Source organism: Perna viridis, chromosome 6, assembly GCF_037379345.1.
Source record: "Perna viridis isolate PV_CMFRI_1.1 ecotype Kerala chromosome 6, ASM3737934v1, whole genome shotgun sequence".
Taxonomy (NCBI): domain Eukaryota; kingdom Metazoa; phylum Mollusca; class Bivalvia; order Mytilida; family Mytilidae; genus Perna; species Perna viridis.
In genome coordinates this window covers 44107871-44126230 of record NC_142450.1, presented here as the reverse complement: position 1 = coordinate 44126230, position 18360 = coordinate 44107871, and the positions used below count along the sequence as shown (strand labels likewise).

Sequence of the window (18360 nt, the reverse complement as noted above, 5' to 3'; positions counted from 1 at the left end):
CAATTTGATACTTGACAAGTGCTTGTTTTTTGTTTTTTTTAGATTTAAACTAAGTAGTTCGACAATTGATTCGAGGGACCAGGCACTTTAATTCACTACGTTGTGCATATACTGCACTTCAGGAATATACAATGTCAAATATTTATAATCTTTCAATTAACTTTCTTGTTTGTATGTATAAATCGGTTATGATTTAAAGAATGTTAGAAATGGCATTGAAAGCAGTCTTCAGTATTTTACTAGAATGAATCAATAAAAAAACGTTCTTTAAAGGTCAAGGCCAGAGCAGCAGTGATTTAAAAATGATTATTTTATGATTTTCTCTTTGAAAGAGTAATCAAGGGAAACAAAGGTTATAGCGGTAATCAAAAGAATGTAATCCAGGGACAAAGACCAGACATGGAAAACAGACATACACAACAAAGAACATAAAGTAACTAAAATCATACATACAAAGTAACAAAAGCAAATGAGCAACTCGGACTCCACTAAAACCTGGGAGCATGGACCAGGTTCACCGGTAGGGTAAGCGTCCTTTGCTTTTCTAGAAACACCTCCGAGTTGCTCATAAAAAGTCAAGTCCGGAGTAGACAAACGAGGGAAGGAAAACTATGACCCGTTGAATAAATCAGTTTTCATGGTGCTGATAGATACACCATAACGATTCACGAGTTCATGATGACGACCATAAAACTTCTGTAGTGGTGACTGCAATCTTGTAGAAACATACCCTGTTCCAGAAACCTATTTGTTAGAGCTCTAGTGCGATACAAAAAGTCTGCGTAGTTTTGGCAAGCTCTGGCATAACGTATGAGTTGTGATATGAACACTTCATACGCAGGAGCTGAAAGGATGTTGCCACAGATGAAAGGAAAGTTGACAATTCTGAATGAAAAGTCATCACGTTTGTCGTAAAGTTTGGTCAATAGTTTTCCTTTACCATCGATTTCTAAGTGTAGGTCAAGATATGAAGCTGACTTCACAGTGTCTGTAGTATCCTTTATCTCAAGTTCTTTTGGGTAGATGCGATGTATCAAATCCCCGAAATTAGGATTGTTTAAAGATAATACGTCATCTATATAGCGGAATCTGAGATTGAAGGATCTAGCCGAACGATATTCTTTCTTTCTGATCAGATCAGCTATAAAATCAGCCTCATAAGAGTGAAGGAATAGGTCAGCAAGTAAAGGAGCACAATTTGTTCCCATTGAAATGCCGACCGTTTGTTGAAAAACACGTCCACCACAGTGGACAAATATGCTGTCAATTAAAAATTCCAGCAATTTGTAAACATCTTCCTCTATATATAACCATTGATAATTGTCCAAATATTTAAATATCTACAGGCCTACAAAGAATGGTGATGTGAACCGATTAAAACATTGATCACGAAGAAATTAACATTTAGCAACATACAGATTATATAAAAAGAATAAAACTGAATTCAAGACTTGACTTCTCTATAAACTGAGAACACCGATAAACAGTAACAATGTAGTGTTAATAAGCATTTTATAGTTATGAATTTTGTTATACAATTGTGCAACTGATTTATAACGTATGCACTTGATATGTATGCATCTTGAATGTCAATTTTAAATTGAAGATTAACTTGTTAGTCAAGTAAACGTAAGGCGTTTGATTTTTTTCTTATTTAAGCGGTTGCAATGTAACTTATAAAAAACTTAAAAACATACATTGCTGCATTGGGTAGAAAGTATCAGTTTGCAGTAAGCCAGCGATGCAAAATTTCTGGTTACAAAGATGCTTCAAGGACAAATGAGTATTTTATTCCAGTACTCAACTTACTTTCCTTTTAAATCTAAATTTTGAAATTTTCTATCCTTCATCGTTTGTCTGAAAATGCTTTTCTCTGTGCATACAGAATGAAATACTTTTCTCTCTGCCAACAGAATAAAATACTTTTCTCTCTGCCAACAGAATAAAATATACTTAGCATTTTCGCTCAACTTTGAATTGACTTCGAGTGGTCAGAACTTCTAAAATAGTTTTATGGGCAAATTGTACTAATTAAAAAAATTGCGCAACTGCAAATTCAAAATATTTTTTGTATTTTTGTTTAATACGAATGTGATTAAGATATGTTTTTTTCGATAGAATGGATGACTTTTTAATTCCCGATTGCTAACTATCCGTTATTAGATAGTGACGTCCCTTGTCATTATTTTATAGATATAGTTATGATCTTGTTGGGTCCTTATCGTATGACTTATGATGTACCGTGGTTCGCAACCACACATGGGAAGAATTGGGATTTGTATTACATACGGTGAAGGCATAACTTTCTTGTAGGTTTAAACTGGTCTGGAGCTGGTGTGTCGGTAAACTGCTAGTAATCCATTGTTTGTGCAATTGGGTTATGTATAATCAGTTTCTTTATTTCTGTTTTAACAAGGGAATCATATCTGTCCGACCTGGTTTATAGGTGTGTTTAATCTTGTAATATTTTTCCACCGTGGTCAGATTTAATAGGGGAGGGTTGTTATCACGTCAAAGCATTTTAACCCTGCCGTCAGGAATTTTCTGGCTTCTGTATATCTTGTTTCGTTTTCACTTTCAGTTTACTTTTATGTTGCTTGAGTATATAGAGTCAACTATTTCCTTGTACCTGTGTATAATGTAGGTTTTTTTGGGCCAGCTGGAACCTGCCCTGTGGTGTCAGGGCCCATGGATGGCCTTGAGCTGACATCCCGGTGAGGTTGTCGTCTCTTTGACATCATCACCATATCCATTCTCGTTAAATTTTTAATGTGATACTTTAATAGTTAAAATGAGAATTAATAACCAGTTATGGAAAATATGTTTGAACTTGTCAATTTAATATTATACGAAATAAAAAGCGGGTGAAATACGGAAATATGTCATTTATTTAGATTAAGATATACCTCTTTGTATATGCATTGTAAGTGTTTTTTTAACCCTACATGGTATATCCTATATCGCATACCCTATATCACACTAGATCTATATCGCATACCTTATATAACACCTCTAGACCTATATCGCATACCCTATACCGCACCCCTTCACAGGCCACACTTGAAGTATTGTTAAAATATATGATATAATGAACATGCCATGTCAAAATCTGTATCACATGATATAGGAATCTCGGTTTGATACAGCATGTGATACAGGTTTTGACGCGTAATATTCATTATATAATATCGGAGTGAAAAAAGTCTAAGAATAGTGTTGAAAAAATAGACCAAACAGGCGCGTAGCTGCCGTTAGGCAAAAAAGCTTTTGCCTGCACTTAATTTTGCCATTTTTTTTTTTAGATAAAATACATAAATGATGCTCTAAAACGCTAACTCCTTAAGCAGCCCCCCAGACCCCCTGTCGTAATTTTGCCTACACTTCAATTTGGTCTCAGCTACGCGCCTGCCAAATAATAAAAAAACGTAGCTAAAATGGAATATTGTTAAAATCAGAGGATAATGGAGAGTATTTATCAGCTGATGATATAGGTTGTTTATTGATGTTTTACATATAAGGTTTCTATTTATTTTTAATTTTGTTCTCGGCCAATTCGCATTGGCCTTCAAAAAGGCATTCTACAGCCCTTTTAATTTTGATGAGGCTGATATTACATATAAGAGGACAAATTTCAATATATATTCATATTTAAAAAAAGGAGTCATGCATTGTACAGTTTAACATCAACTAGATTCATTTTTCTTCACAACTGAACAAAGCTTTAAGATGTTTGTTGAATATACGAAACGTATTAGGTATTAATAAGACTGAAATCGGAATCTCAGTGTTTTTAAGCGCAAAGGTTATTTTCGTATTAATTACCGTTATGAGTACTTTGTCCTCTATTATATTCTATTATGTATTTGACTGATTATAGAGAGAACAACATTGGGTCTAATAACTGTGCTGTCAGACAAAACATGTTTTAAACGCTTACCTAGTGTAATTCTTTCCCTTGATTCCGGTGGTAACATGAACTGGAATGGTACCAGGACTGCCAGTAATACGGCTGGCAATATAAACATATGGGTATAATACACAGGGTTTCGTTGTAAATGGAATTTATACTCCATTATAGAATACTTGTCACTTCCTCCGCCGTCATATTGTTTCTCTATTTTCGTGGCATACGACTCTAGAATTGACCATTCTTTATTAGGTCTAAAATCTCTATACTCTAGGTTGTCGTCTTTAGATGGTAGGTGGGTAAAATTGACACGTGTTGTGTCATATGTCCACGAACCGAACCTGATCAGACAGTTTTGTGAATCAAATGGGAACCGAGACAAGTCAATCATACATCTGGTTTTTAGTCGGTGTAGTGGGCTGTAGAACACGGCTCCGTGAGGCAACAATATAATCAGTGGCTCTTTCATAGACACTTCTGTATCTACACTGAAATACACATGGTAAATCTTGTGATTGTGTTTCGGAAGGTGTGGAGTTTGAGCATTTATTTAAACTATGTCTTTTACATCAGGAGTTTTATATTGTATTAAATTATTCAACATTTGGTAAGCTGTTCTGGATGTCCATTTTTTTCTCCTTCAAATATAGGTCGATAACTTTAATTTCGTACTTACTCTCATATTTTTATATTTATTGACGTTTCATTGAATAAATCGTTATGTTTTATTATCATCAACACCAAGCCTGTTAATTAGGTTAAACTTATAATGTAATTTTTATCTAAAAGCTCTTCAAATTTTTTATACTTATATTTAAAACTGAGTTAGTTAATGCTATAAAACGGAAATCTTATATAGTTCCTGATCAAGCTTCTCTCATAAAAATAGTATTGCATTTTTTTAGACTATGTTTTAAAAGATAATTATAAAACTTAATTGAGTTTGATCTATAAAACATTTGAACAGAGAAGATATGCTACAAGTAGATCACACTCTTATGTTTTATTGTCTGCAAAAAGCATTTTTTCATATGAATCTCTTATCATATCATCTTATACCATCTCCTGATATTATCAAAGGTATAAACAGACTGAAAACAAGAACAGATAACATTATTGCAATACCAGAAGGTTCACTGTTCATTTCTCCAGATTTCTGATTTACGTTTCTCTGACAATAGTGAGAAATGATCACAATCGGTGTTAAAACTGTTTTTTGAGTACAAAGTATCTGAGTTCTCCTATTACCCGTTGCCTAATTATCTCTAACCTATTTATAATATCCAGATTTCACATCTAACAGGTTTCTGATTGTGTTATTGGTTTCGTAACAATAACAGAACCGTCAAAGAAGCTTCTAACCTCGCACATACAGAATGAATAGGAAACCGGTGTTTATATCTTCATTTTAAACCAGTATTTTGCATCAAATATATAAAACAATTGACTCCGGTGTTATACAATAGAAGTGATTAGAGACCATCGTGATATTGAAAATCAAGGAAAGTTGCACCCTCTTTGACAGTATTGTTATAGACAATTATAGAAGCAGGTTTTGTCTGGGGGACTGGTAAAAGTCGTAAATCTTTTTTTTTTCAAAGTGCGATTATTATGATATAGAATATAGTAAACATAAAAGCAAGCCAGTTATGAGTATTAACATGTCTCAAGTTCAATTATTACGCTGTTCATGTTTTTATTTTTATTTTTATTTGTTTGTTTGTTTGTTTGAAGTACCAGTTAACCGAAACTTTCCTATATTACACATACTTATTCAGTAATACAACATCTGGTTTCCAAACAGAAGAAGCCGGTAAGTGAACGGCCATAGTTCCTGAGTATTGATTAGGGTCCCATCTTAGCCTCTGATCTTCCCACATCTGTCGAACGTAGGCAGTCGTCTCAAGTATTTCCCCTTTTTCGTGCTGTAATTTCGAATTTGATAAATATGTTATAACATTTTCTGATGATGCATAAAGTGAAGAAGAATATTAACCCTTAAGATTTAAAAAAAAAAAAAACATTTTTCCTCATAAAGACCATAACGTCAATATTATGTAAAACAATATTTATTTCTATAAACTTATTCATTCATCCACAAATTGGGCATATCAATATATATGACTTAAATGTAATAGGTGGAAGGCGTTTTTTTTTTAAACTACTTAATTAGAAATTGGACAAGATACAAAACTGTTCCTTACGCATGAAAGACATTCGAAAACACATGCTTGGATTTATTTTTCTTTTTTTTTTGCCAAAGCATCTTCAGAAATTGGAAATTAGAGGGAAACAACGGATATAACTCGGAATGCTAATGACAAAAAGACTGTAACCCCCAGACACCTTACCTAAAAATAGAACATTTACAAACATAACCTCGCAATTGCAACACAAAACTAGAGGCTCCCATGAGCCTGAACCGCTCACCTGCTTAAATTTTGCCTTTCCAGGGCAATAAATTTATCACGGAGTTGTCCAACCTTTTTTTACTCAAGAAGCTTTTGGTAGGACTTATCATAAAGATCATTCCAGCAACTGAAAGTTACTTTCAACCTATTATAATTTTCAAGATATTGGCTGAAAACTGTAAAAAAGAAAACATAACTTTTCACCTTTCAAGGGCAATAACTCTTCAAACGAGTCGTCTGTCTGACAACTTTAATCCCTGCAGACTTTTGTAGGCCTTATAATAAGGATCATTTCAGCAACTGAAAAAAAATAGCTAAACCTAACGGTTTTGGAGATATGATATGCGAAAAACTGTTGTCTGGCCCCTATGTTCTATTTTTTTAGAAACAGCAGCCATGTTTTTCGACGGATAAAAAATCCCCACGTCAGTTCTATGCAGGATTCCCCAAGAAACATTCATACCAAGTTTGGTTCCAATTGGTCGAGTACTGTCAGAGGAGAAGATTTTTGAAAGAAACAACATTAAAAAAACATTGAAAAGGGACAGTAACTTTCCGCTATATAGATGACGTATTATTTTAAACAATCCTAATTTAGGGGATTTGATACATCGCATCTACCCAAAAGAACTTGAGATAAAGGATACTACAGACACTGTGAAGTCAGCCTCATATCTTGACCTACACTTAGAAATCGATGGTAAAGGAAAACTATTGACCAAACTTTACGACAAACGTGATGACTTTTCATTCAGAATTGTCAACTTTCCTTTCATCTGTGGCAACATCCCTTCGGCACCTGCGTATGGAGTGTTCATATCACAACTCATACGTTATGCCAGAGCTTGCCGAAACTACGCAGACTTTTTCTATCGCGCTAGAACTCTAACAAATAGGCTTCTGGAACAGGGTTATGTTGCTACAAGATTGAAGTCATCACTACAAAAGTTTTATGGTCGTCATCATGAACTCGTGGATCGTTATGGTGTATCCATCTGCACCATGAAAACTGATTTATTCAGTGGGTCATAGTTTTCCTTTCCTCGTTTGTCTACCCCGGACTTGACTTTTTATGAGCAACTCGGAGGTGTTTCTAGAAAAGCAGAGGACGCTTACCCTACCGGTGCACCTGGTCCATGCTCCCAGTTTTTAGTGGAGTTCGATTTGCTCATTTGCTTTTGTTACTTTGTAGGTATGATTTTAGTTACTTTATGTTCTTCTTTTGTGTATGTCTGTTTTCCATGTCTGGTCTTTGTCCCTCGATTACATTCTTTTGATTACCGCTATAACCTTGGTTCCCTTGATTACTCTCTCCAACATGGCTTAACAGATTAAAATGAAAATTTGATAAGAGATAGATCTCATCCTGTTCAATACTTTTACACCGTCAGAATTTGGCTAAATCAAAGGATAATTTCAGCAATCGAAAAAATAGGAGGAGAAGGTTTTTGAAAGAAATAACATTTAAAATAGCAAAAATTGTCGAAAAAGGACAATAACACCAACACGGCTTACAGATTAAAATGAAAATTTGACCAAAGTTAAATCTAATCATGCTGAACATTTTATTCTACTGTCAGAAAATGGCTAAATCTAACGGTTTTAAGATTTTTAAAAAGTCAAGCGCATCAGACTTCTCATGCACTGGCTGTTGCATATTCTGCCTCTGTTTTATACATGTTTAACTAACACTAACTAATCAGTGATGAACGTATAATATTAAATAATGCAATATATAGCAGTATGATATTTTACCATTGAATGTCATTGACAGGGTGTGATTTTTCAACTCGCCATCAAGTCATTAACTAGGTAACCTTTGAACGTTGAATGTCACCGACGGGGTTTGATTTTTCAAATTTCAGGGTCATGAAAAGGTTCCGGATTGACCACTTTTATCGGCACATATATTTCTTTAGCGGAGTAACAACATCCCCCCCCAACCTCCCTGTGTTTGTCATACTGCGATGTTGGTAGTATATATGAATACTGCTTCTAAAGTTTGATATGACCCTTGGAAAAACAAAACCTCTTAATTAATACCTAGACCACTAAAAGTTCTCCCACGCCAGCAGAACTAAACATAGGAGGCAATATACAATTCTTCATTCCAAAGCCTTGACACTATATATAAGATCGGTTTGCTACCGTCAGAAGTTGAAAAAACGAAATCGAAATTGTTCTCGAGTGAGCGGACACACAAATGCACGCACAGACAAGGTAACTGCAGTATTTCATATCGTATGTCATATTTACATCGAAACTGTCGTTTAAATTTAAGTGCCTACTTTATTCTTGGTTGGAAATCATGCAATGAAAAATTTCAATTTGTTTTCTCGCCATGTTTGTTTGTTTGCATGGTTTTTTTTTTTTTTTTTTTTTTTTTGTTTGTTTGTTTGTTTTCGGGGTTACTAAGTAATCTATACATTGCTGCATACACACTATTGCATTTTGATGGACAGGTATAACATGAAACTAATGATATGTGTTCAATGAAATCTTTATCAAATACATCATGCACAATGTATCGCAAAAGTAGAGCCACTCGTTGATCATTCAAGGTTAAGAATTACCCTGAAATATGGACCATGTCAGAGGGAAATTACACTTTTGTCACAGCACTAGCATCCAATTACAATTGGGACTGAATAATCGAATAAACTGTCGTGACTTCGAGGAGTAATGGAAAGTTTATATCTGCTCTTCCTTCACAATGTCAGCTTAAATCCAATTTAGGTGATAATCGTTGTTAGGAACTTCATTACAGTTAATTGAAACTTTGCTGACGTTATTCCCTTTCCATTTAAGGAGTTGATTACCAGCTGAACTTACTTTGCTGAAAATTCCCATGCATTCCAATATTGTATATACCCTCAAGTTATGATACGGAATCACCCTAGTCCAAGGTGAAACGATTATTCGGGGAAGATTTTTTTGTCAAATATTTAAAATATGAAATCGAAGTCAATTATTTTATGATTTCTCAAAGACAGTTATATTGTTTATCTTAGCAAACTTTCGGCGGTTCCAAATTATATTTGTCGAAGATTGTTGTTTTGTGGGGAACATTGATAGTACTGGTAATCTCTGGCGCATGGAAATGAGAAAGAATTGCGATGCAACATAGCAGAGAAATCGGTAATTATAGCAGAGAGAGCAGCCGGCTGGGTATATATACGTTTGTGTCTTCAAATGGACTGATATTATTGTATTAAAATAACTTAGTAAAAGCAAATACAGATAGGTTGCACGTAAACCAGTAACTTTCAAGCAAATGCAGGTTGTTAAGAGAATGATGACCCCGCCGGGTAGATAAAGTAGATTGTTAAGAGAATGATGACCCCGCCGGGTTAGATAAAATAGATTGTCAAGAGAATGATGACCCCACCGGGTTAAAAAACTGACGATTGACCCGTGTTTTTTAAAAATGTAAGTTATAAATGATTAAAAACCGTACAAAGGACCTTCGATGTCTTATCGAAGTTATACTGCAAATCATGTCCAAGAGTAGTGTTGTAATACTAGAACAGCGTATATGATAGCCAGAAGAAAGTTCATATGTCTATTTCTAAATCTATTGATTAGAAAAAAAATGGTTTATATACTATATTAGTAATTAATTATCAGTCTTTCTAAAAATCAGACAGGTGATTCATGCGAGTCAAAAACCCGCCAAATTCAGTTTTATTTCTTGTTCATAAACAGTAACTAATTACGTAACCAATCCTAGTTTTTCATTTGGTTGTTGCGCATTTGAGATAAAAATCATATTGCATGAAATTTACACTTTGCAAGAGTTGTCGTTCTTGATTTGGCTTCATTTGGTTGCTTATGGTGGGAGATAAATGTATGATTTTCTAAAAAGTGCAAAACTGAATGCAGAAAAGGTTGTTGTTATGTGAAAATATAGCATATGTAGACTAAAAAAACATCGTTTGTCTGGTGGGTTTTTCTTAACCATAAATCACTTTACCATTGGTAGTGTCTGAATTTTATGTGGACTGGTAAAAGAATAACCAACTTACCAGCTCAACAATTTCTGTGATGGACAGACCGAGAGCAACAGTTGTTGGCATCTTAGATGAGTTGACAGGCCTTATTCTAGCATCATAACCATTCAACAATTTCTTAATCAACCTTTCTTCATCGTTAATAACAGGATAAGCTGGATATTCGGAGAAAATTAAAATCAAATAAATTAAAAATGCAATATATTGATACTTTAACAATCTAGATAAACTTAAGACATTCATTATGCCAAAACCCATGGACGTGATACGTGTCGCTTTTTTACAAAAATTTGGATTCTCGGTCTGTTCTATATGGACGTTTATACAAAGTACCAGAAAGCAGATAACTATCTAAGAAAAAAGAATATATAAATAAAGCAACAACGAAAAAAAATAAATAAACTGGTCATTCAGATTTTCCTGTAAAAATCCGACAAGTTTTTAGTTCATTACGTTATTGACAGTACATATACATGTACGTTACTACTAAGGGTTTTTTTAACGTCCTTGACTACTCTTACAAGTCTCGCACGGACGGTACATGTCAACTGATGATGATTGAGGGGGGGGTTACGGTCTTGCCTATCCTTACGGATCTCGCACGACCGTCCCTTACGGGGATTTTGTTAGTAATGCCAGTTAGTAGTAGAAGGTGGAGGAGCCCAGCCTTCGGGATACCTGACCGAAGAACTCAGAGTATGTCCTACTAGCGACTGGGCTGCTGTGTTGACGCTCTGGCCTACTCCCAGACCCCATATGGGTCCGAGAGCGCTTCTCACTCTATTTTGGAGTACGTCAACGTAAAGAGTGACATGTACATTATTACGCCCAGCATTTTTATATCAGATTACAAGGCCGTAGCCAGGGGGTGCAACGGGTGCGATCGCATCCCCTTTTGAAAAAAAACGTTGATTAGTGTTCGGTAATTTTGTTGTTACCCTTATTTACATCTTAGCCTGTAATTAAAGAGAAATTATACCAGATAACCAAGTAAAATTGCTTATCAGTGATCAGTTCCTACCCCCAATTCAGAAAACCTGGATACGGCCCTGAGATCTCATATAATTTCGACACCACCATAGTAAGCAAATGTTCCATGTTGGGTTATTCATATAGTGGTCAAGGAATGATACGAGTGTGATATGGATAATGCTGTAATAAAATTATATTCAACATTACAGAAGGGTATTTCCTGTCGATATGCACATCTACACTGCATACGAAGCACAAACTTCTTATATTCCTCAAGCGGTTGAGGAGGAGTTGGCCTGCGTTAACAACATATGTGGACAGATTAACAGACAGACAGACAGACAGACAGGCGAAGTGATTTCTTTATACTAACAAATTTTGTTTGCCTTGATATAATAAAACAGATCATCCAATCCGAATCAAATGATCGCCCTTTAAGTTATACTGCATTCAAAAGAAATAATTTTTGTCAGAGCTACTTGATTAAATCATAATTAACAACTTGAATTGGATGAGGAAAACATCAAACACTTAATATTGTTAGATCCCGTTTTCTTTTCCAACTTGCACTGATAAAATACTACTTACTTCGTCCACATGAGTATTTCGTGAACACAGTTTCAAGGTTAGAAAGGTTGCTCTTTGTGATAGCGCATTAATGAATAAAATATTTTCATGGACATTGCGATCTACTATCGATGAAAGTCGACGTATTCATCATTCTTAATTGATGCTGTAGTTTTTTACGGATTAATCACTTATCACACCCGCTGATATCTTGAAAAGAAGATGTCAGAAACAACAACCAATTAAGATAATTGTTATGTAACGCACAGGAAGTTAGGTGATAAACTCCGATATCGTCCCAACGTAAAGAGATTTTTGTCTCGGTATGATAAAAAAAAACTTTTAATGAAAGAAACGTGCATTTTTTTTTTTTTTTCAATTTTGATTTATGGCCTGTTCATTATAACTCAGACGTTCATCATGAGTTAGAATGAGTTTCAATGCATACACATGCAAATGTTAATATCTGAAATTCATATGATAAACCTGTGTAAAATTATCATAAAATAAGGCAAAGGAATGTTTATCACTTATTTTGGAAATCAGTGTGTTTTTTTTATTTCATTGAGCACACTTTAATCTCACACTTGAAGCCTTCAATTTTTATTTACAATACCTTAAAAAATTAGTAGATTCATGTAGGTATTTTAATCCATGAGCTTGAAGTTTCCGGAATAATAACAGAAAAATGGAGTTGGGCGCTTTAGACCAGGTGTTCTGATAGAATGCGTAAATATTTCAATACCGTCAAGGTTTTGATTTTTATCATTAAAATGAAAACACTTCCATACGTCTTGAAACACCTGTGTACGAACTCAAGCTTTTAACAATTACAATATGCTAGAATCCAGACTGGCACATCAGTATAGGTGAACTTAATTGAAAAGCTACTGTCAATGAGAAACCCTGTAACAGGTATACAATTCATAGTTGGTATATGTAATTCATCTTTCACTGGAGTCAAATCATTTTTTCCAGATTTATTTGGTTACTGATAATGTTTTACTTTTTTTTTCAAAGGACACGTGAAAAGTGTTTGTGCCACAACCTTATGTCTTTCTCACACACTAGCACAAGCTAGTTGTCTATTACCATTTCGTCAAACACAGAGTTTAATCCAAACCAAAGAGTAGAGCATAATAACATGTATGCATGTATGAATATTCTTTGATTGAAAGTGGCACAAAAATCGGAGACATAGACATTTAATATGAATAATTAGATCATAATCATTTTTAGCTGGCTGTTATTACATGTTTTAAATGTACCTAATGCTATTTATAGAGGTTGCACTATAATAAAACATTCATTCATTCATTTGCTCGTGGTACAAATAATTTGCACGTATCCTGAGAGAAAACTGTAAAATGTTCAATTTATCCTGATTTTTTTAGGAATGCTAGTAATTGTGAATTAAAATGAAGCGTCAACTTGGTAAATAAAGTCATTCAAACATATCAATGTCATAGAATATTTGAAAAAAAAAACGAACTAAAATATAAAAGTCGTTAACCTTTTTCAAAAAGGATAATATTCACAAAACAATCTTCATCGACCGACTTGTATCGGATTTCGTCTTGAAACTTAGTGTAAACAACGTCTCCGTGAAGAATATGTCTAAAACTAATTCGATAAACATATAAATGTCTCCAGTCCATTAGAGAGAAAAAAGGATAAAAGACACAACGGAAGTCATCGAAGATACGATTTGTCTGGCTGCAAAATAAATGAATCGTTCATTAAAAAAGTCTTAGAGACGGAATGAAATGGCTTTCCTTGACAAATGCTTCCCGTAGTTAATCAATCATAGCAAAAGAATTAGCAAAAGAAACACGATACTAATGGAACTCTGTCGACGATCATACAGATTGGATTCCTAAACGATACTAATGGAACTCTGTCGACGATCATACAGATTGGATTCCTAACCTTTAATAGATCTATACATATGGTAGGAAATGATGTTTGTGAAAAATGTAACGATATATGGATTAAATTCGACATAGTGAAAATTTATCTAAAATTAATGTGTTCATCATTTTAAATAATTAAGCTTGATTGTCAAGACGTCTGGGTGTATCGATCACACTCGTACTGAACTGCCAGCACTGTTGAGTAGAAAAACAAAACAAAAAATCAACCCCGCCCCACAAAAAATATTAATTCAATAAAATAAATTTAAAAACAAAACATTAACATCATAAAACGGAACATATAGAAAAAACTTATTTAAAACGCAGGTTTCATTTTCTTAAAATCGACTTTAATCATTTCCAGTAATGTAAAACGATAATAAAAAGTGTTCATATAATAAATCGGCATAATCAAAACGAATTACAATAAAATTGTTATATGACACAGAGAAAATTAATTAAAATCAAAGAACGTCTCACAACAATCACCAAACTAGTTTTATTCTGAATCATTTACTCTATTGTGAACTAAGAATAATACTTATAGTATACTTGTAACTAAAATGTTTCATTTATGGAATCATCATCATCATTTTATACTAAAATAAGGAACCAACAACACATCAACTCTATACCGAATTCTCTCTTAACATGTTATTAGCCCTCATCCGTATGGAATTCATATTTCAAATATATTTTTCTATCACGTTCGTTAGTAAATAGATTTAAACGAGAATAACCACAACTTTGGTAATTGGTATATCAAGGTTTAAGAAGTATGTTTATAAATACAATTTTTTTTTTCAATTATTATTTTTTTTGCTTGTTTGTTTGTTTTTTTTTTCTTCAAGTTTTTTTGTTTTTTGTCAGCTTTTAAATTTTCGCCAGGATTGTAAGATTCTCCCACTTTTATCCCAATCATTAAAATGTTGAAATGTATAATTTGATTTTTTTAGAAATCTTCCCTCAATGAGTTTTTTTGATAATAAGATTATTATTGAATATAAATTATTCTATTATTTCTTTTATAAAATGCTTCGATACTACTAATAGATGGTTAAAAACATAAATAACGATAAAAGAACACTGTTTATCTTAAAATGATAAGTTACCACTCACTCACAGAGAGCAGAGATGCCAAACTGCTATGTAATTAAGTTGAGATAAACAATTACATGTTCAGGTCGATAAAAGTTTGCATATAAAACATTTTCATCTCTTGTACTATGGTATGGTTCAAACCATGTTCATGTTAACTTACGACCCTCAGATACCATAACTTAATTGAAGTTACGTAATCCGAGGCAGAGCAATCATAATGTTTCCCAACTTTTTTTATAAAATAAAATTCTAGCTATAACATTGACAGAAAACCATTGGTTTGGTACCAGTGTTCTTATTTAATTTACAAATATGGTGTAAAACCTAATATACTCTTTTTTAATCAAAAACAGATCTGTGGTCAATTTAATAATAATTGTATAGTTCTCAGGTCCTCGACCCCTCATCTACAAACAACGTAAAAGACAGAAATGCCTCCCTCATTGGTTTTCATCAGAAAATTACCTGAGTACCGACAAACTTAATACTATTGTCTTCATTCTCTTATTACCATTTTAGGAAGATAGGTAACATCACTGCTGTGTTAGCAAATGCTTTTTGTGTATCTGACCACATGATTTGGTAAATTAATCCACATTTTTTATTGGAGATTTGCTTCTGAGATTGCTTCATGTTCATTCGTAAAATCAGAATTTATAGTATAGCATTAAGTCACAACTTGGACAATAGTAAAATCACAAATTCAGTTGAAATCTCTAGTATAAACAAAGCATTTTTTATGTATTGTAGATAAGAATAGTTGCATGAAGTTAAATAACTTTTATACAAGTAAATAATATGAAAATGATAACTTCACTTGTCATTTATAGACTGTGTTAGAAGTGTGGTTGTTATATTATTCCGAGTCATCAAGCTTGACAGTGCTTAATGACTACATGACAACTACCACTCCCTCAGAAGGCCCAGAGAACAATGCGCAAATATTACCTTAGTCACATGTGTGTACCTCTATCAAAATACCCGATACATGAAATGGACCTATAACTTTACACATAATTTCTTGTAGTCGAATGATTCGCATATTTTACGACTAATTAGATTTCTAGATAAAAATCGTGATAAATGAGTCCGATACAGGTCTTTCTATACATAACCAACGAGTACCTAGCCGATAAGATCTTACATTGTTACATTTCAATTATCTTATTTGATGGAATTTCATCTGAAGAGTACATACAACTCTTGGACTAAGTAACCTTTCCAGTAACGAAAATCGCATTCCACCATTACACCAACATCCATTTGATTCAACATAAACACGGCTACTATTAGTGTCTAAAGTTTTCAAGTGACGCATGGTAAAAGGTTGAATTTTTTTTCAGTAAAAGTTTGGTGGTTTTGTAAGAGAAGAGTTGCAAGAAAGTCGATATAATGCAAAACATTTGTCCCCTTGTAAACTATTTTCTGTACCGAACGTCAATATAAGATCATTTATTCTATGCAATACAGACGGTACTTGTCATTGCGTGGTGTAAACCATGCTTAGATGATATACATAAAATGTGGTGCCAAAAACACTGCAAAACATGGCTTGCCTTTCAAGAACAATAAAAAAAATATCAGGTAAGCGTATTATCCCTACAATGAGGCATAAGATAAAAACAATTTTTGATCAACTGAGTTGGACTGAACTGCGGTTATGGACATTTTTTTTCTCGTCGGTGAAAAGGCATGTATAAGACCAATAGGCTTGTATGAGGAGAAAAACCAAGATTTGATGGCCAGTGCAGTAATAAAACAATAGACAATGTAGTCCTATGGACAATAACAATGCAAGGATTTGTTTCCCGTACCTAAGAGAAAAAGGAACAAATCAAATCTGGACAATCAAACAAAAGCCAAACAAACAACAAAAAACAAACAACGAAAAAAAACAACAAAACAAACAAAACAAAAAAAAACCAAAAGCTAAATAACCCTTCTCAATTTTTTTTAATTTGAAAAAAAAATTTGGATGACTTAAAAGATGATACATTTACTGTAGTGTCTTTTTTAAAAATATACATAACCTGAAAAAAATGTGCGTTTTCACATTTGATTCATAGATCTGTCCGTCTGCCTGTCTGTCTGTCTACGATACTTACAAATATAGACAAGTTTTACATCAAAGCGATCAAACATTTAAAAATTCTACAGGAAATGTTGATGGAATAACAAAACATATTTTACTAATTGTACAAATAATATTTATTTTTTTACGTGAATTTTGCAAGAAAAGTATATTATCATATTTAAAAATCGGGCTGCTATAACACGTATCGCTATATCCGCTATATCCAATTACCACAAATGATAGTTTAAAAATTGTACGTCTAAATACTAATAAAGAATATCGAAATTACCTTGATATGCCGCTTTGGTCGTTGAGGCAAATAAAAACAATAAAATAATATCCAACATTCTGCAGCAGTGTTTTTCAATTACCTCAATCTCTTAACCCATCATAATATATTTTGAATTCGCATTAATTAATTCTGCCCGGATGTTAATGCCACTAAACCGTACACTTTTCCATGTTCGTCGGGGATCATGTTCAGGATCAAATCACTAGAAATTGACACGGTGCCTCTTTAACTCTGGTCCACTTACTCATACCATTGTAACGAACTGTGTTGAGATTGAACCGTAATGTCGATTGAACAGTGGCTGTTCATCAAGTCAGCTCTCTATAATGATTTTAACACCATAAACTTTTAACGTTCCTGATTGAATTAGAGTGGTTTTGGAGAGAAAATGTGATCAGCAGGCTTCTCTGAGAAAACTGATCAATACCTCATAGAATAGTTCGTCAACACTTAATATTTACACATGTCAAAGTTGATTTAAAGGAAGAATTACTAGATCCATCAACCAAACTTTATTCATTGAAAATTACATTCCTTTTAAAAATGTTGAACTAAATAAAATCTCAACTACTCATCTTACAAAGAAAAGAGCTCTTGAAAATTACAATTAATTTTCTCTATACGAAGCCTTTATTTGCTCCATCAAGTGTACAAAAATAAATTATGACCACATACTAAGGGTCATAATAAGTAAGTTGTTAGGTGACAAGTCAAGCTCTCTAAAACCGGTGAAATGAATACTTACTTCATCTTTAGCTTAGAAAGCTATTATCTTTCAGATAAAGGTTATGCAAAGTCTTTATGTTAGTAAGTACCCTTTCCTGGGTCTTTGAAGTTCGTTATCAGATCAAAGACGTCTCTTGTTTCAAGGGGTAAAAAGTAATTTCCCTTGACAAATTCAACAAATTACGATAATCTATTACCTGTAACACATCTATAACAAGTTTACAATATTAAATAGAGACAAACACGATATGTGATATGTTATAAACACCGTGCAGGGAAGTCTAGAAGATATGTCCACCATGCAGGGAAGTCTAGAAGATATGTCCACCATGCAAGGAAGTCTAGAAAATATGTCCACCATGCAGAGAAGTCTAGTGAAGATATGTC

The 18360-nt window shown here is 33.5% G+C and overlaps 1 protein-coding gene across 1 annotated transcript in view; it reads right to left on the bottom strand.

Moving 5' to 3' along the window:
- LOC148615175 (neuronal acetylcholine receptor subunit alpha-4-like) overlaps window positions 1-17882 on the bottom strand; it is a 28489-nt gene extending 10607 nt beyond the window's left edge. Inside the window, exons 1-4 of the mRNA XM_088589830.1 lie at window positions 17245-17882; window positions 10344-10483; window positions 5678-5832; window positions 3938-4395 (exon numbers count right to left, since the gene is read on the bottom strand). Coding sequence (XP_088445956.1) covers window positions 3938-4395; window positions 5678-5832; window positions 10344-10483; window positions 17245-17302 — 811 coding nt within the window. The 5' untranslated portion in view covers window positions 17303-17882. The remainder of the gene's footprint in view (window positions 1-3937; window positions 4396-5677; window positions 5833-10343; window positions 10484-17244) is intronic.
- Between the last annotated feature and the right edge of the window lie 478 nt (window positions 17883-18360).